The 17953-nt window shown below is 37.4% G+C and overlaps 1 protein-coding gene across 2 annotated transcripts; it reads right to left on the reverse strand.

The window, feature by feature from the left end:
* Positions 1-10135: 10135 nt before the first annotated feature.
* On the reverse strand, positions 10136-14112 carry faslg (Fas ligand (TNF superfamily, member 6)). 2 transcript variants are annotated; one of them, XM_067383456.1, is made up of 5 exons: positions 13477-14112; positions 12394-12439; positions 12238-12294; positions 10773-11220; positions 10605-10638 (listed from the first exon to the last, which is right to left on the reverse strand). In XM_067383456.1, exons 1-4 carry the CDS (start codon positions 13792-13794, stop codon positions 10814-10816), a joined length of 828 nt encoding a protein of 275 aa, XP_067239557.1. In that variant the 5' UTR covers positions 13795-14112; the 3' UTR covers positions 10605-10638; positions 10773-10813. The 2 variants fall into 2 exon arrangements, with proteins under 2 accessions (XP_067239556.1, XP_067239557.1); XM_067383455.1 differs by having other exon boundaries at positions 10136-11220.
* Between the last annotated feature and the right edge of the window lie 3841 nt (positions 14113-17953).

Genomic DNA, 17953 nt, shown 5'->3' on the forward strand with positions numbered 1-17953 from the left:
GCTTCATTTTGCAAGAGATCTGAGGAATTTTGCATTTTGTATGTGCAATTCTTGAACTTGTGTGTAAAGTTTTGAAAAAAAGGCAAAGTTTTGAAAAAAAAAAAAAAAATATATATATATATATATATATATATATATATATATATATATATATATATATATATATATATATTTTTTTTTTTTTTTTTTTTTTAAGAAGTGTTGTTTTGTCCATACAATGGAAGTATAGGGTAACCAAAACTGTTTGGTAATCAGCATTGTTCAAAATATATTAAATATTTAAAGTCATTCAGGTTTGGTTTGGAATGACATGAGGGTAAGTAAATGATGACAGAATTTTCATATTAAAAATATTTTCATATTTTCATATAACATTTTTTCACTTGGGAAGTATAGAAATAGCACTGACACTTTAAAGTTCTTTAAAAACAAATTCTGAAATCAGCCCATAACAACCTCAAATTCAATCTCAATCTCAGCATAGGTACCTAATTTGCATATATCGACGTATAAGCATTTTAGATGGTCTTTCTAATCTTTAATCATACTTCAGTCTTTATTGTTTGAATAAATTCCAGTTAATCCACTCACAGGGATTTTACTAGTTAAATGAAAGTATAATGTTTCCTCTGTGTGGTGATGTGGTGAATAACAGGTGTTCCTTCCCATGAGGTGTGAGGTTTGAACATACATGAAAGCCATTACATCGTTCACCCCTTTCAGAGACACACACAGGATGTGTAAGTATCATTAGTAGTGTAAGACGGGGTTTGTGTGACTGAGGCCTTCAGAAAAGCTCTCTCTTCCTTTTTTGGAAAACCAAAATTCAAGCATACATCAGATCATAATCAGGGCTGAAAAATGGGCCTATAGTATGGAGCTCATTTTTCATCCAGATCTAGGAATTTATTCAAAAATGCATTAAAAATCAGTGACTTGAATATAAACATTTTTAAGTTCTCAATTACAATCAATTTTGATTAATAAATGTTTCAAGTCAAAATTAAAAGAATATTTTTTTTGAGAAGAATATCTTAAGTAGTTTGTCATAATAGTTTATTAGTATTTCTTTGAAAAAATATTTAAAAATAATAATTTATAGTTATTTAAAAATCTAAGTCATCACAAAGAAGTGGTGCAACCGACAGGCAGAAAGTGCATAAAACAGGAAATGATGTCATAGAGAGAGGGCCCCTGCAGACCTGCATGACTGTGTGTCAAGGTCAAGTTAGTTAAGATTGTATGTTCTATGGATTGACTCCTCAAAAACCTAATGATGTTTATGAATGAATAATTTATGATACAGTCCTGGTCAATGTTATTGGTACCCATGGTAAACATGAGCAAAGAAGGCTGTGAAAATAAATAAATCAAACCTTTCATTGAAGTAAAACACTTGAAAGTTGGGGGGGAAATGCCATTATGAAATAAATGTTTTTCTTTAAAACACATATTAGCTCCCCTAGGAATTCTAATGTATAGGTAAAAATATATAATACACTGCTCAAAAAAATTAAAGGAAAACATTGAAAACACATCAGATCTCAATGGGGGAAAATATCATGCTAGATATCTATACTGGTATGGACTGGGTAATGAGTTAGGAGCGAAAAGATGCCACATTGTTTGATGGAAATGAAAATTATCAACCTACAGAAATTAAATTGACCCCTTGCTAAGCCACGCCCTAAAACCACCACAGGCCAATTGTGGTTTAGCAACCGTAACTAGGCGCAGGAGGTCTGTCAAGCTTCCGAGCGAGGGAAACATGGTGAAGCATTGTGCGTAGGGATTGTGTAAATCTGATACCCAGTATCCTAAAAGTTTGGACGGGGTGGTGGAATTTTTTCTCTTCCCGAAACTTAAAACCCTAGGGGAGAAATGCTGGTGTTCTGACAATTTGTGCTACCCTGTCAGATTTTGCTACCTTCCATTGAAACAGTACGTTAGCAAAATCTGACAGAGAAAAATGCTAATGTTACCTATTAAATTGTGCTTCCAGCATGATATTAACTTGGTTTATGGCTTTATTAACATCTACACCTACCCCAACCCTTATAATAATGCAAGTACAAAAGTGTTAGCACAATATGATATAGCATTAATCGTTAGAACAAGTATAAATCAATAGCGAAAAATGCTACTTATCAGATTGTGCTTTATTAATGTCTACACCTACCCCAACACTAAACCTACCCTTACAATAATGCAAATACAGTAATTTTGTGTTATTTATCATGACAACAATGATGTAATATTGATGTATGCATATGCAGTAAGCCCGGGTAGGACAATCTGACGGGTAGGTTAGCTAGCTAGCTATACTCAGCACATCATTGCTTGGAAATAATGACAGTTCTTTGTTTATATGCATATATTTGAACGTAAAATAAGTCGAGACGGTGTAGCCTGGTGCATTAAAAATATAATCGGGAGAATGATATCATTGCAAAGTGGTCAGGCTAACGTCTTGTGTTTATTCCACAAGACTTATGGATAAGCTGTTTGATTTATAATTATTAGGTTATTTTCACAAATTTCGCTTAACCTGCTGTGGATGAACAAAGCTGTTCCTCAATTTGTGTGTTTCCAATTTGAATGGTCAGCATATGAGGCGGCTGCTGGGAGCTTTAGCTTCAATTTTGATCAAATTATTTTCTAATCGGTTGCATATTATGTCGTGGATATATCCCTCGAATGCATACTGCTGTCCCTTTTGTCTTGCTTTCTCAGATATTTCACCTGTTCGCCAAAGATGACTAATAATCTCCTTGGAAATGTCTGACACTGGTGCATACATAGTGTAATAGACTTGCCAGGCACGAAAGCTTGACAGGTGTAGCAACAGTAACTAAGGAGGGCGGGGCTTAGCGAAGGGTCCATTGCAGCAACTCAAAATGTTACTCAGTTTGTATGGCCCCCATGTGCTTGTATGCATGCCTCACAATGTTGGGCCTTGCTCCTAATGAGATGACGGATGGTGTCCTTGGGTATTTCCTCCCAGACCTGGACCAGGGCATCAGTGAGCTCCTGGACAGTCTGAGGTGCAACCTGGTGGCGTCGGATGGACCGAAACATAATGTCCCAGAGGTGTTCAATTGGATTTAGGTCAGGCGAGCGTGGGGGCCATTCAATGGTATCAATTCCTTCGTCCTCCAGGAACTGCCGGGCATTGTCGTGCACCAGGAGGAATCCAGGACCCACTGTACCAGCGTAGGGTCTGACAATGGGTCCAAGGATTTCATCCCGATACCTAATGGCAGTCAAGGTGCCATTGTCTAGCCTCTAGAGGTCTGTGCGTCCCTCCATGGATATGCCTCCCCAGACCATCACTGACCCTCACCACCAGAAAGGTCATGCTGAACGATGTTACAGGCAGCATAATGTTCTTCACGGCTTCTTTCACGTCTGTCACATGTGCTCAGGGTGAACCTGCTCTCGTCTGAAAAAATGCAGGGTGCCAGTGGCGGACCTGCCAATTCTTGTGTTCAATGGCAAATTCCAGTTGAGCTCCACAGTGCCGGGCAGAGAGCACAGGGCCCACTAGAGGACGTTGGGCCAACAGGCCACCCTCATGAAGTCTGTTTCTGATTGTTTGGTCAGAGACATTCACACCAGTGGCCTGCTGAAGGTCATTTTGTAGGACTCTGACAGTGCTCATCCTGTTCCTCCTTGCACAAAGGAGCAGATACTGGTCCTGCTGATGGGTTAAGGACCTTCTACGGCCCTGTCCAGCTTTCCTAGAGTAACTGCCTGTCTCCTGGAATCTCCTCCATGCTCTTGAGACTGTGCTGGGAGACATAGCAAACCTTCTGGCAATGCCATGTGTTGATGTGCCATCCTAGAGGAGTTGGACTGCCTGTGCAACCTCTGTTGGGTCCAGGTATCGCCTAATGCTACCAGTAGTGACACTGACCCTAGCCAAATGAAAAACTAGTGAAGAACAGTCAGAAAAGATGTGTAGGGAAAAAAATGTCAGTGGCCTCAACCCCCAAAACAGGAATGGTTTTACAGGTGGTCTCATTCCATCTAGCGCACCTGTTGTTAATTTCATTAATACGAAAGCAGCTGAAACTGATTAACAACCACCTCTAATACTTAACCAACCAGATCACTATTCCAGGAGTTTAATTCTCTGATTAAAAAATGCCTTTAATTTTTTGGAGCAGTATATATCCCCAATCATATTTACATTTTTAGCACACCCGGAACATGAAATTGTCCAGTCATGACTTCATGTTTCACAGAAATATAAATATGAGGAAACACAAAGGCCAAATTCCCTTAATCATCAACAATGAGTAAAACCAAAGAATATTGTTCTGAGGTGGAGCAAAAGATTGTTGAAAATTCACATTTCCATCATCAGCACCATAATTAAGAAGTTTCAGTTCTCTTTCTGCCTGGAAGAGGATCCGTGTCTGTATTGCCTTAAAGCCACAATATATACGATTTTTAGATTAAAATATCCAAAGACCAATAGAACAATGTTATATATTTTGTTGATTTGTGTACTCGCATTATCCCAAATGTTTAAATCCAGAGAAATCAGCAATTTTAACCAAGACATGGGCCGTGTCATTTCGTCACCTGTCAGTGAAGTCATCACAATCTGAGTTGTATTAATACATATCCTGATGCATTCGAGCTTTATAATGGAAGTGAACTGGACCAATGAGTTTGAAGCTCAAGAAACTGCATCCATCCATTATAAACGTACTCCACACAGCTCCAGGGGGTTAATAAAAGCTTTCTGAAGCGATGCGTTTGTGTAAGAAAAAAATATCCATATTTAACAAGTTATAAAGTGAAATATCTAGCTTCCGAAAGACTGCCTTCCATATTCAACTTACAAAAAAAGCGGAACTCACAATGCTTCAGTTAAACTTTTTTCTTAAAGGTCCCATGTCATGCTACTTTTTGGATGCTTTTATATAGACTTAAGTGGTCCCTAGTACTGTATCTGAAGTCTCTTTCCCGAAATTCAGCCTTGGTGCAGAATTTCAGCCACTACAAGCCAGTCCCACAATGAACTTTCATCAGGACTTGCCATTTCAGTGTCTGTAGCTTTAAATGCTAATGAGAAGGACAGAGGCGGGGAAAGGTGGAGGGTGGGTGTGGCCTTAACCAGCTCACGGCCACTGTACCATGCGCTAATGTTGACAGTGGATGTATCGCAGTGGCTTGTAGACCATAGACAGTAAAAGAAATGGACACAGCGACCCCATTGGAACTCAATTGAGACAAGTGAAGCCCATTTTTAGCGATTTTTAGCACTTCCGTTTCTGACGCGCAGACTCACACTAAGCTTGATGACGTCAGCAACCTGTCTGACAGATGTAAATCTTCTAGTAGCTGTGCGTGCAAACTGCCATCGTTAATCTTGCAGAGACGGCGAGCTTGAGCGGGGAGTTCTTTGGCGTGAGTGAGCAGGAGTAAGTATTCTGATTAATTAGTTTGTATAGTATTTTAAAATGTAACGCCAGTACGCCATACTAAGTTAATGCATACTATTGCCTGCGAGCTTCTCTTCCTGTCTGTATGGTAATTTCTCTACTGTGCGACAGAGAGTCCAGTGGTTATGACGCAATCGTTAGCCTATTTTTACAAAAACTGTTTCTACGGGGCCATAATGTAACATAGAAGGTAATGGAGCCCTTTATACATTGTCGTGTATCTTTAGAAATAAATAATGGACAAATGGAGTCTTTAAACGCCTCAGATGTAAAGTTATTCGCTGTCAAAGTGACGCCAAAATGAATGGGGGTCAATGGGATGCTAACGCAAGTGAAGTTCTGCTACAAGATGACTTCAACTTCCGGTCGACTTCCTTGGGCACTGTCGTAGACACGCAGTCGTTCAAGCTTTTCCGTTTGACCCAGAATCTGATCCAGAAGCACCAGATGAAGAAGTTGCAACTCAGCGGCTACAGCAGGACTTCTCCGAATGGTTAGTTTAAAATATTGTGTCTGGATCTGCGGTACTTTAGTTGGTTTATGTATGCTGTTAGTTATTATCATGTAGCTAATGCTAGTCTACATGAATGGCTCTTCATGTTGCTCTGATTTGCTATCATATATATATATATATATATATATATATATATATATATATATATATATGTATTTGTGTATATACATATATAATTATCAGCTATAGTCAGCGCAACTAAATTAGTCAGACCTCTGCCATTATTACAAATACCTTTTCGGATAGGTGCCATTGTGGAAAATGTGCCACCATGCCAACATTATTTATTTGTTTACATATTTTATATTTCATAAAAGTTTTTACAATCTTATTACAATTACATCAAGCTGGAAATCTGGAAATGTGGATATCGCGTGCACCAACAGCAGAACGGTTATCCAAACAACAAAGAAATGTACAACACTCGCGTTACAGTGTGTGTATTCACGCACATACTTGATGCTGTCTACCTTTACATTAGCGACAGTAACTGGGCTGTATTGGCCCACGTTGAGGAAACAGTCGCCGGTGAAATGTGTGACGCAGACATACAAAACTATGGGAAGTTGAATCGGCGCATTACCAGAGAAAATAAAATTAAAGGTGCTCTAAGCGATGTCACGCGTTTTTAGGCCAAAACATTTTTTGTCACATACAGCAAAAATCTCCTCACTTCACTATCCGCTGTCTGCCTGTCCCCTGAACACACTGTAAAAAAACGCGGTCTCTATATTCGCCACAAGCTCCGAAAACGGCAATAAAAACTGGTGCAGCCTGGACCACAAAACATAATAAACATGCTCCAACCAATAACCGAAAAGAATGATTTTAAATGCGCGTTCATGACTGTTTAAGGAAGCACAGAGGGGAGGGGGAGGAGGAGGAGGAGGGAGGGTCTAGCTAGCCTCTGTTTTCTTTGAGAACATTTCGCACGTCAACAGGAAGTTACTCCACCCAGGATCACTTAGAGCACCTTTAACCCACTGTTTCTTCATAGGCTCGGATGAAGGAACTAAAAAAAATACTAAGGTGTTCATTTGTACATCCAAACACTGAGCAACTGCCATGCTTCGCTCGTTTACAAGGCATGATGTCTCTCGAGGAAAAAAAAAATATTGTGCTCGAATCTCACGGTAGTAGCTCATTTTCTCATGGGCGGGCAAAGCAGAGAAAGGGGAGGTAACCTTTCCCCTTATGACGACATATAGGGAAGATTCCAGATTGGGCTGTCTGAGCTTTCATTTTCTCAATTTACCCAGGGCTCGGTTTACACCCATCGCCTTTTCTAGCCACTGGGGGACCATATGCAGGCTAGGGGAACTCATATTAATGTTAAAAAACCTCATAAAATGAAAATTTCATGCCATAGGAACTTTAAGTTGAATACGGAAGGCGTAGGATGTAGTGTAGGCGTTTTGAACTGCAGGAGTTTTACACTTTCTTCATAAGACAACAACTCCCATGATTCCACACTCATTTACAGCATCATCAAGCTATGCCTTTGTTTTGAATAAGCGACCCCTAGCGGTAAAAATACATATTGTGCCTTTAATGCATGGCGAGGAGGATAGTTTAAGTGGCCAAAGACCCTCCAAGGGTCACAGCTGGAGAACAGCAGTAATTAGTTGAATCTTGGGGTCAGAAAGCCTAAAAAAAAAACCAGCACCAACATCACCACAAGTTGTTTGGGAAGCTTTCAAGAAAAAAATGCTCTGCTCTCATCCAGAAACAAACTCCAGCATGAAGTTCGACTGGAACTTCAAAAGGGACCTGGTTCTATGGTCAGATGAAACTAGCTTTTTGGCAGCAATCCCACCAGATGGCTTTGGTGAAAACAGGGATATAAAGTACCCCATGCCCACGGTTAAGTCTACTGCTGGATCTTTGAAATTGTGAGCCTATTTTTCTGCCGGAGGTCCTGGACATCTTGTTCAGATACATGGCATTGTGGATTCTATCAAATACCAACAGATAAAAAATCAAAACCTAACCGCTTCTGCTAGAAACCGTATAATGTGGCATGATTGGATCTTCCATCAGGACAAATGATCCAAAACAAACATTAAAATCAGCACAAAAAATGGTCACTGACCACACAATGAAAGTTCTGTCATGATTATTCCAGTCTGACCTCAATTCTATAAAATAACTGAAGAGGAGAGTGAACTTGGGAATTCAAAGGATCTGGAGAGAGTCTGTATGGAGGAATGGTCTCTGATCTCCATCCTCATCAGGCATTATAAGAGAAGACTCAGAGCTGTTATCTTGACAAAAGGAGGGTGCAAAAAGTATTTATAAAAAGGGGGCCAATAAATTGTAGCTAACATGTATTAGAGAAAAATCTTTTATTTCACAAAGAGATTTTCTAATCATTTTCAATTGTTTTATTTCATTTTTTTTCCTTCATTTTTCATTTTTTATTTTTATTTTTTTACTTCATTGCTATTTACCAAGGGTACCAATTATTCAGACCAGGACTGCATTACTTAAAAAAAAAAAAAAAAAGTTGATTTGTATTATTTTTTTCTAGATGGTTGCTTGACATGACATTTAGTGAGTTATTCACTTTAAGCATTTTGAAAATGGTAACATGTTTTCAAAACCAAATTTAATAAAAAACATACATGCATTTCTAAGAACTTGACAAGTGTTTAAAGTAGATTTTTAAAACTTTTTTTTTTCAGACTAGTTTCACGGTAGTGAACATTAAGGTAGGATCTCCTTAATGTACACATTAAAAATAAGTTGTAAATACTTAAAAAACCTTTAAGTTAAGTTAACCCTTTTTTTTAAACCAATACAGCCTCTCTGGATTGTGTAGTCCAAGAGAATAGAATGCATTTGTGTCTGTGCAAAGTGACTCCCTTTTCTGCAAAGCCTTTGGTAAAATGACATGAGCTGAAGCATATAAAAGCCCACACATCTGTAGTATTACTGGGCCAAATCAGCTCTTTTTTTGGGGTCAGAACTGATACCATCTGTCCTATAAAAAGTGCATGTTTTTAAATCTGATGTGGTAAATAAATGTCTTCTGTAGGCTGTAATCTATTTTGCATCTTTGGTTGGTCACTGTGGAAAGTGTCTGAGGGTTTTCAACCCTAACTAAACTAAGAAACTGAACTCCTTCAAAGAGGGCCCTTCCACAAGCCCATTACTGAAGTCTACAGACTTTGCTCACTTGAGTATTTTTGGCGTTTATGATCATGTGATTCTGGGTGGTGAGTCCTAGTGATTCATCTTGAAACTTGAGCTAATTTATGTACCACCTACAGTTGTTCTTGTACACACAAGAACTTTATTCATGTAAAATATTACTTGGGTATGCACAGGTTTGTTTGATCATACCAATGTCACACAGAAAGACTGTACAGAAGTATGTACTTGTCAAGGTACAACATATTGGATGTTAATGTACTGAAATCAAAATCAGTGCCTTACAAATGGTTCTTATTGGTTGTCATTTTAAATGGTAAAATATCCATTTATGTGCTAATATTGGCCCTCAGAGTTAGTTTCAAGCAGAGTTTGAGAGAGTGGATGGATTGTGGGTGATGATTCTCCAGTGGTCACTTCCTGTGTGTGTGTGTGTATGTGTTTCCCTGTCCAAAAGAGTTGGAGGAGGTGAGGCCTTGAGTAGGCCTTGTTTCCACACACCCTCATAGTAAGTGGAATACTGAGGTGTAATAGATTCACAAAACAAAAACACAGTACTGCATAACACACAGTTTCACTAGGAGATCAGACTGAAAAAGATACTTAGAAGCACAAACTATTATGAGACAAGACCTTGCTACTCACATAGTGTCTGTTTCAATGGCTAGAAATAAGACATCACAGCTGAGAGCGACACTAAGAAATTTACACTGTGTCTCGTGAGTTGAATTGAATGAATGAGTGAGTGAGTGAGTGATAAAAGCAGGTTTTCATTTTCATATCTCATCAAAGCTTTATGACCCCTGTAAACGCCATATGTAAACACAGGAAGGAAGCATGAGAAATGAAAAAGTACAGAGTGTACCGCTACAGTTATGCTTGCACAAAACCCCTTAAATCTTTATGTGTGGCTCAGCAACATTGCAATGAAGCCAACCTGAGGGTCTTTGCAGAAATGACGAGGAATGAACCCGCAACCCTGCAAAAGTTGCCTTGTGGTCCATAGAGGATATTCAAAAACAGCTGACTAGAAACTCAGTCACATTCATCTAGAATTATTCTCTGTTCTCAACAAATTAGCACTATTAAGTTGTTCATATGTTTAATGAGATACATGACACAGAAAATGAAGGAACGTTATTTCGATTTTCAAAATAAATAGCTCTGGAAACTTTTAACAAAAATCAGCATCATTTCACAATGACAATCATCCCACTATAACATGCAAATATTAGTGGGCATGGAAACAGCTCACCACAAAATACTATTTTTTTTCTCAAAGAGTGAGACATTTTCCCTCAATTCACATTCAGTGTGAAATCAACATTTTTTTTTTAGAATTTAACGTTTTATTGACCACATTTATGAGGCATTATTATTCAGTCAATATGACCATTGATCACATTAATATACAATCAGACTTAAATGACCATAAATATTTTTATTTAATTTACCTTCTCCTGATACAGAAGCATATTAGTGTTCATTCAATCTGAAATTCTTCTGCACGACTTTCTAAAAGAAAAGAACAGGCAACTGATACATTCAAAATCATATATGATTGATGCATTGCAATGAAGGCATGAAGCGGTAAGGATCTCAGGGTTGATTATAGTCCAAAGACTGCTGATCTCCTTATCTGAACTCACAATCATGCCCTTCCTAAGCATCGCCTAGTTGTCCTCTATGATCAGTGGATCTTGAAGAGGCCAAAATAATTGTGGTGAAAGTTTTTGCTGAGCAGATGGCGGTGTGAGACATTGACAAACAGCAAGTCAGACTCCTTGAGATGCTGAAGGGAGCCTAGATGGCTTCCCATCATCCACGGGTCGTTTGTCCCCGGCGTACAGAGACCCTCTTGGTGATCTTCCATGATTACTTGGGTACGGCTGCCTCTCTGCCGAATCATTTTGTGAGCGTGATAGTCTGCGGATTTGCACGTGGGTGAAAGAAACTCCACTCGGGAGTAAACGAAGTACAAACCACTCTCGTTAACCTGGAGGCCGCCATTGCTGTACTTGAAGCCTTCTATGAAGACGTCGCCATGTTTTGTTTCCCACATCAGAGTTCCAGATGCTGGGCTCTGGTTTGCACGGCCTATTGTAGAAAAAAGTTATAAGTAACATACTGTATTGTGTGTGTGTGTATATATATATATATATATATATATATATATATATATATATATATATATATATATATATATATATATATATAAAATGGATAATTTTTATTTCGATAGTTCACTTTAGACATTCAACTAACTATAAGTAACTTTGCAACTACATGTCAACTAGCAGTCGTTAGATAATATCTGCTAAGTCGAGCTAACTTAAAAAGGCAACTTATCACATTCAACTTTTTAAGTTAACTCAACTAATTTGCTCCAGTTAAAATCAACTTAAATACTTTTGTTCATCTAATGAGTACCAGTATTCTTATTTTGGAGTATTTTGAACTTCTTGTCAAGACCATTTAAAAAAAAAAAGTTGAGCCAACTTGAAAAAAATAAGGCAACCTATCGCACTCAACTTTTTAAGTTAACTCAACTAATTCACTCTAGTCAAAGTCAACTTAAAAACTTTTGTTCATCTAATGAGTACAGGTAGTCTTTTTAACTTAAAACTTCTTGTCAGGACAAGCAAAGAATGTTTAAGACATTCTACTGACTATAAGTAACTTTGCAACTACTTGTCAACTTATTCTACTAACACCTTCACTGTAAAAAAAAAAAAAAAATTCATGATTTGTTATCCCAACATTTTTTCTTTTGTCAAATCAACTTAGATAATGAATATGGTTCAGATAACATAATATTTTGAGTTTCTGTTGATTAAATCAATCGCCTTCATTGTATTAACTCAAATTTTTAATTTCAATGAACTCAAAATTAAGGCAAAAAGGTAACTTTTTTTTTTTTTAAGTTAAATCGACAATTCTTTTTGTGTGTGTGTATAAACAGACAACCAGTCTACTAATAGTCTAATGAGAATAAGTTGACATGTAGTTGCAAAGTTACTTATAGTTAGTAGTATGTATAAAGATGACTATCGAAATTAAGTGTAACCAGAGGTTTACTATGAAGACAAATGCATTTCGGAATCCAAATCGTACCTAGTAAGTGTGCAGCAAATTTTCGTTTGTTGTTGTTCAGCTCAGCAGGATTCAGGCCTGTTGAACAATAAAGTATGGCATCAGGTCATCATGTTCACCAGGTAAGATTTAGCAGAGGGTGAAGCTGGTAAATGCTAACTTGGTCATGCAACTCACCAACTTGTTTCTGTGGAGCAACGCTTTGCATTTGTGCGGGCCTTTCCTGCAATCGAAAATAAGGGTCACAAACTGCTCAATATTGTCACAGATTATGTATTAGTGTGCATTCAGTGTGTCTTTTTTGCAAATATACATATGCCTAAAGTGAATTGACTCTAAGTTATGAGAAAGAGGAGCTTGTGTTAGACTGTTAGGTTGAAGTAGAGGATATCCTGTAGCCTCTGACCAGTGACCACAAGTTTCTCTCTCTCTCTCTTTTAATTCTGTCCTAGTCTCGTGCACAAGTCAGAATGGAAACTGAAAAATTATACTGCCATGCACTTCAAAGAGATTCAAATGACACAACAAACACATAATGGAGCGGTTGGCTGCTTTCCAGGTGTTGAGTGAATAATTATCAAGGTTTCAAATCATTATCTCAAAATTTTGGTGTGAAAAGTGTGTATGTGAACTAGTATATACACTGAAGTATTTGGACATGAGTTATATTAAAATTGCAAAATTTTCAGAACTAATTTTCCCTCAGGATCACACAGGTGTAGTTCTTCACATTAACTATGAACATGATCCAATAACATCTTGTAGCCAGAAAGTGTCTAAATACTGATGATATATATATTTTTTTATTTTAACTGTATAACTATTATTTGACAAGTTTACAACTTTTTGTGAAATGTTTAGCTTGTGCTATATAATTACTGGAATTAAATGTCACTTTATGTAATAAATCATTGAATCATAGGCCATTTAATACATTAACATTCATACATTTTGATGCATCAAAATACATGTTTGGCTCTACATATATGTAAAAAGTGTATATATATATATATATATATATATATACACACACATATCTATCTATCTATCTATAATATATATATATACACACACATATCTATCTATCTATCTATCTATAATATATATATATATATATATATATATATATATATATATATATATATATATATATATATATATATATATACACACACATATCTATCTATCTATAATATATATATATATATATATATATATATATATATATATATATATGATGCACTGCCCAGTAGCTCTTACCTGTGTTAGGCGCTCGACTTCAGACTGTAACCTCAGGATCTGATAGGCTCCTAGTGCCAGGGCTGCAAAAACCAGCAGGAGTATCAAAGTCAGTACCCAGGCCATCCCACCATTCAACCTTCCCCAGCTCCTTTTCTTCATCTCCTCTCTGGCAGGGGGGAACGTCCAACAGGGTACCAGGGGTGGCTCTGTGTGTCTGGGCACATGCTGTGTGTGTCTGGGCACCTGCTGCTGGTAGTAGCGATGCTGTTTAGGATGACCTCCGCCAGAATCCACCATGAACACCGGTTGTGACGGGTGGCCAAAGTTATTGCTCATGCTTGCAGAGCTCAGAAGAGTGTGTGAAGGTGTGAGCAACAAAAGAGTATGTCTTGAAAAAGTTGTTGCTGAACATCAGTTTTAAAAAGGTCCTGCAGTGTGGTTTAGACTTCCCACCCACCTACACACACACACACACACACTGACACACACACATAGTCTGTCTATCTCACTCACTATCTCACTCTGATCAATTCCTTCATTCTGTCATGCACACTTGTGTATAGGATAGATATTTTATTCATTTCTTTAGTCAGTAATCAGCATTCGCATACATTTGTGGTGAACCAATGCGCATAAAGTCAAATCTGAAAGGGTTATGAGGGTGACATCATGGACAGGAAACTATTCATATTCAGTCTTCTGTGCACTTGCAGGCAACAAGCTTCTGACACAGTTATTAGTAACCTTTGCATACCAAAATAAATTTATGTATATATATATATATATATATATATATATATATAAAATTAAATGTATATGACAGAATTGTTATTTCTGGATAAACTGTAAATCTTACAGTTTATCCAGAAATAACAATTCTGTCATATACATTTACGTCCAGCCTTATGTCTTTCCAAACTCAAATGTCTTTTCCATGAAATGACATAACTTTAGCACATATGGTCAAAAAAAGTGAAAAAAAACAAACAAAAAACAATTATCCATTTACTTATGTGCTGTATTTCAAATCATATGAAGCCATATAATAACTTTGTGTGACAGACATGATTATTCACTGATAATTCTCTTCACAACCATTGTGACTGGATCTTTGAATCAATGATTTGAACTTCAATTCATAAACAAACTAGTCTGATTAATTGATATCAGACTCAGTCAGTGAGTGGGATTTTTACAATGAAGCAGACTGAATGATTTGATCACAATTTCAACTAATTTGTTCATGAATCCAAGTTCAACTCCAGGCTCAATCTGGTCACAGAAGTATTAAAATTAAGCGATTAATTGGAAATTAACTGATTGAATGGAAAAGACCTATGTGCAATAAATAGTGTTGAACTATGCCTTTCCTGGGCAAAAGTTTGGTTTGATTATATTAAAAAAGCCAAAACTTTGATGAAATTTGAAGATAAATATTTAACTTTTATTCAACTGTCTTTTTTTCATTCAATCATGCATCTATCTTTCAGTCCATCAGTGCACTAAAACAAATCAAAACCATTGTCGGTCTCAGGCTCTTCCATAGGTCAGTGTGGCATATGATCTGCATATGTGGCAAAGGATTGTCTGTGACCTAGAAAGAGTTCCTCAGAAGGGCCACATATCTTTTTAAAGACCACCAGCATCCTGTCTGCCATCCTTTAATGTTCAAAGGTAGACTGAGAATAGAAACCCATTTAGCAGCAAGTCTTCAAATGCGTTACTATACTGCAAACACTTAGCAAATCCTGTTGATATTATGCATGACTAATTGGAATATTCATTTAAAAATGCATGGGTCACACTGTTGGACTACATAAAATTTACATTTTATTACATATTAAAAACAGTGAGAAAAAAAAAGAAGACATATATGGAGTCCCAAAGGGGACATGGTATTGTAAAAATATGAAATTATATTTCAATGCTTTTGTGTTCGATCGCAAACGTTTTGCATTTTCCCGAGTAGTGTTGGTGATAATGCGAGATATGTTATCTGATTACTTTTTTCAGGTTACTAGTAAAGTAACACATTACTTTTAAATTTACAACAAAACATCGGAGTTACTTTTTCAAATAAGTAAGGCTAGTTACTTTGTTTTCCCATTTATTGACTGACAGCTCTCCTGTCCCCATGTTGAGAGAAATCAGGAGTAAGTGTGTACGCTGTGTGAACATGATGGTTATTGTAGTATACTGCAGAATGTTATGCAAACCTGTGATAATTACAAAAATATACTTTATGTATTTAATCTCACTTTATTAACCAATGTCTTTGCCGCATTTCCTTCAGCTTTAGGCTTATTCAATTGGGGCTAGATTTACTAAACGGGGCAAATTAGCATGAGCGCGCAATTCCACAAATCGATGAGAATGGCAAGATTTGCACATGATCTACTGTTGACGCGCAACACAGACGCAGAATGCAGACGCAGTCAAAGCATTTACATAATGACCAACGCAATCTACCAAGAACAGCGCAAATTAGCATTGGGTCGCAAATAAGCAGAGCTGATGCTCATCAGGTGTGGGTCGACACAGGTGCAACTTATTACATGTAACATATGAATAACATCTTCCTCTGGCATTCCAAAGAAATTAATAAGAGTGGAAAATATTTACTCCCTTTTAACACACGCTCTCTGTTCTCTGCAGTGTCTCCTCCTAGCAGCACAATTGCAACCATGTCGCAAAATAAGTTAAGACATGCTTTTTTGGGGGGCTTTAAAGGTACAATTTGTGATATTTTTTTTCCGCTAGAGGTCGCTAGAAGCCTATTCAAAACAAAGGCGTAGTTTGATGACGCCAAGTTTTAGAGCGGAAACTTGGGACATGTGGTCTGCATCTCAACAGACGGTGCAAAAGAATAGGGATTGGAGTCTGGAAGAACTCATGTTCGTGGATGCGATTATTAACGTTACTGTAGTATGAAGCAGAGCAGGACCGAGTGTTGCGGGAGCTGAACGAGGAGCTGGAGCGATTGATCAACACACGCCTCACGAGCAGCGGGACTTTTATTATGACACAGTCGCCGGCGCCACTTCCGCTTTTCCGGTCATGAGTTTACGGGAGCTGTCCTTGTCGACAGAACCAGAGGGAGATGGTAAACAGTAATTATGTTCCATAAATAAGTAACACAATCCACCATAAAACGTGCAAGAAGTAAATAAGGAACTGTTTGAAGCAAGCAGTGGTTTGCTGGACGCTAGACACTACTTCCGCATTTGTCCACAGCACTGTTGTCATGTGGTTTCTACGTCAGTAAAGGTGGTAACAAAGGTAACTGACGTCATTGACAGGGGACTGCACTGCCCCGTGTCACTGTTTAGAATGGGAATTTTCTCATGATTTACAAGTAGTTGAAAACATTAGAGATATTGTTTGTAATCAGCTGGACAAAATATATAACACTAGCCTAGTGGTTTTTGGATATTTTACTGCAAAAAAATTTCATATTGTACCTTTAACTAATGCCGCAAATACCAGTAAGTTGACTAGTGCAAACATTAGTAAATCGTGTTGCACGATTAATTTAAATACTCTCCTCCCATAAATTTTGCATCTGAAGGAAAACTCCGGTCAATAAAGTCAATGCTAATTTTGCACTTTAGTGCACTTACTCTTTAGTAAATCCTGACAGTAGATTTTTAACGCCAAAAGAGGGTTTGCGCTGGCACAAGCTGTTGGTAAATCTGGCCCTTGGTGTGAAAAGGCCAAAATATACATTTATTATTATTATTATTATTAAAAACAAACCAGCAAGCCCAACGCAAAACACAAAAGAAACATAAAGCATTTCTTTCCATAAAAAGTAACTTAGTAACGCAATTAGTTACTTTTTTTTAGTGAGTAACGCAATATTGTAATACATTACTTTTAAAAGTAACATCTCCAACACTGCTTCTGAAAAACTTTGCGTTTACTTTCAAAACTCTTATTCAAAAGACGGAAATACTATAAAATGTAAGGAAAAACTATATTTCAATGTTTTTTAAAGCGAACACAAAATATTTGCAAATGAACTCAAACATTCCTGTTTCTCTGGGGAACGCAAAAACATTGAGTTCTGCAAAAGTTTTGCAAGCAAACATAAAATATTCTCAGGAGAACACAAAACTAGAGAGAATGCAATGTTTCTTTTGGGAATGCAAATGTTTTGCGAGCATTGTTTTCCCATTACCATTTACACTACAATAAGTGCCTATGTAGTAATTAAGTTGAACTGAACTGAAATGTGCCGAACCCTGAAAAAATTATTTTCAATCATCATATGCAAAACATTTAACTGCATCTAGAACATCTGGAGGTTTGCTCAAGTGTTTGTAAACAGTGATGCAGCAGAAAATGAGTTTCAGTAAACCCAATCTTACATACCACTAAAGAACAGGAGCTGCCACATGAAACGCTCTCAACACATATGAGTGTGTGTGTGCTCTTTCGATCTTGCAGCCTGCATTCTCAGGGGTCTGCATGAGAGTGGTGATGGCTATGACAG

Source organism: Chanodichthys erythropterus, chromosome 4, assembly GCF_024489055.1.
Source record: "Chanodichthys erythropterus isolate Z2021 chromosome 4, ASM2448905v1, whole genome shotgun sequence".
Classification (NCBI taxonomy): domain Eukaryota; kingdom Metazoa; phylum Chordata; class Actinopteri; order Cypriniformes; family Xenocyprididae; genus Chanodichthys; species Chanodichthys erythropterus.

Coding starts and splice junctions, on each gene's coding strand:
- faslg (XM_067383455.1), bottom strand. CDS start 13,794: ATGAGCAATAACTTTGGCCACCCGTCACAACCGGTGTTCATGGTGGAT. Junction 12,440..13,476: donor AAGTCGAGCGCCTAACACAG/GTAAGAGCTACT, acceptor TTTCGATTGCAG/GAAAGGCCCGCACAAATGCA. Junction 12,295..12,393: donor TGCTCCACAGAAACAAGTTG/GTGAGTTGCATG, acceptor ATTGTTCAACAG/GCCTGAATCCTGCTGAGCTG.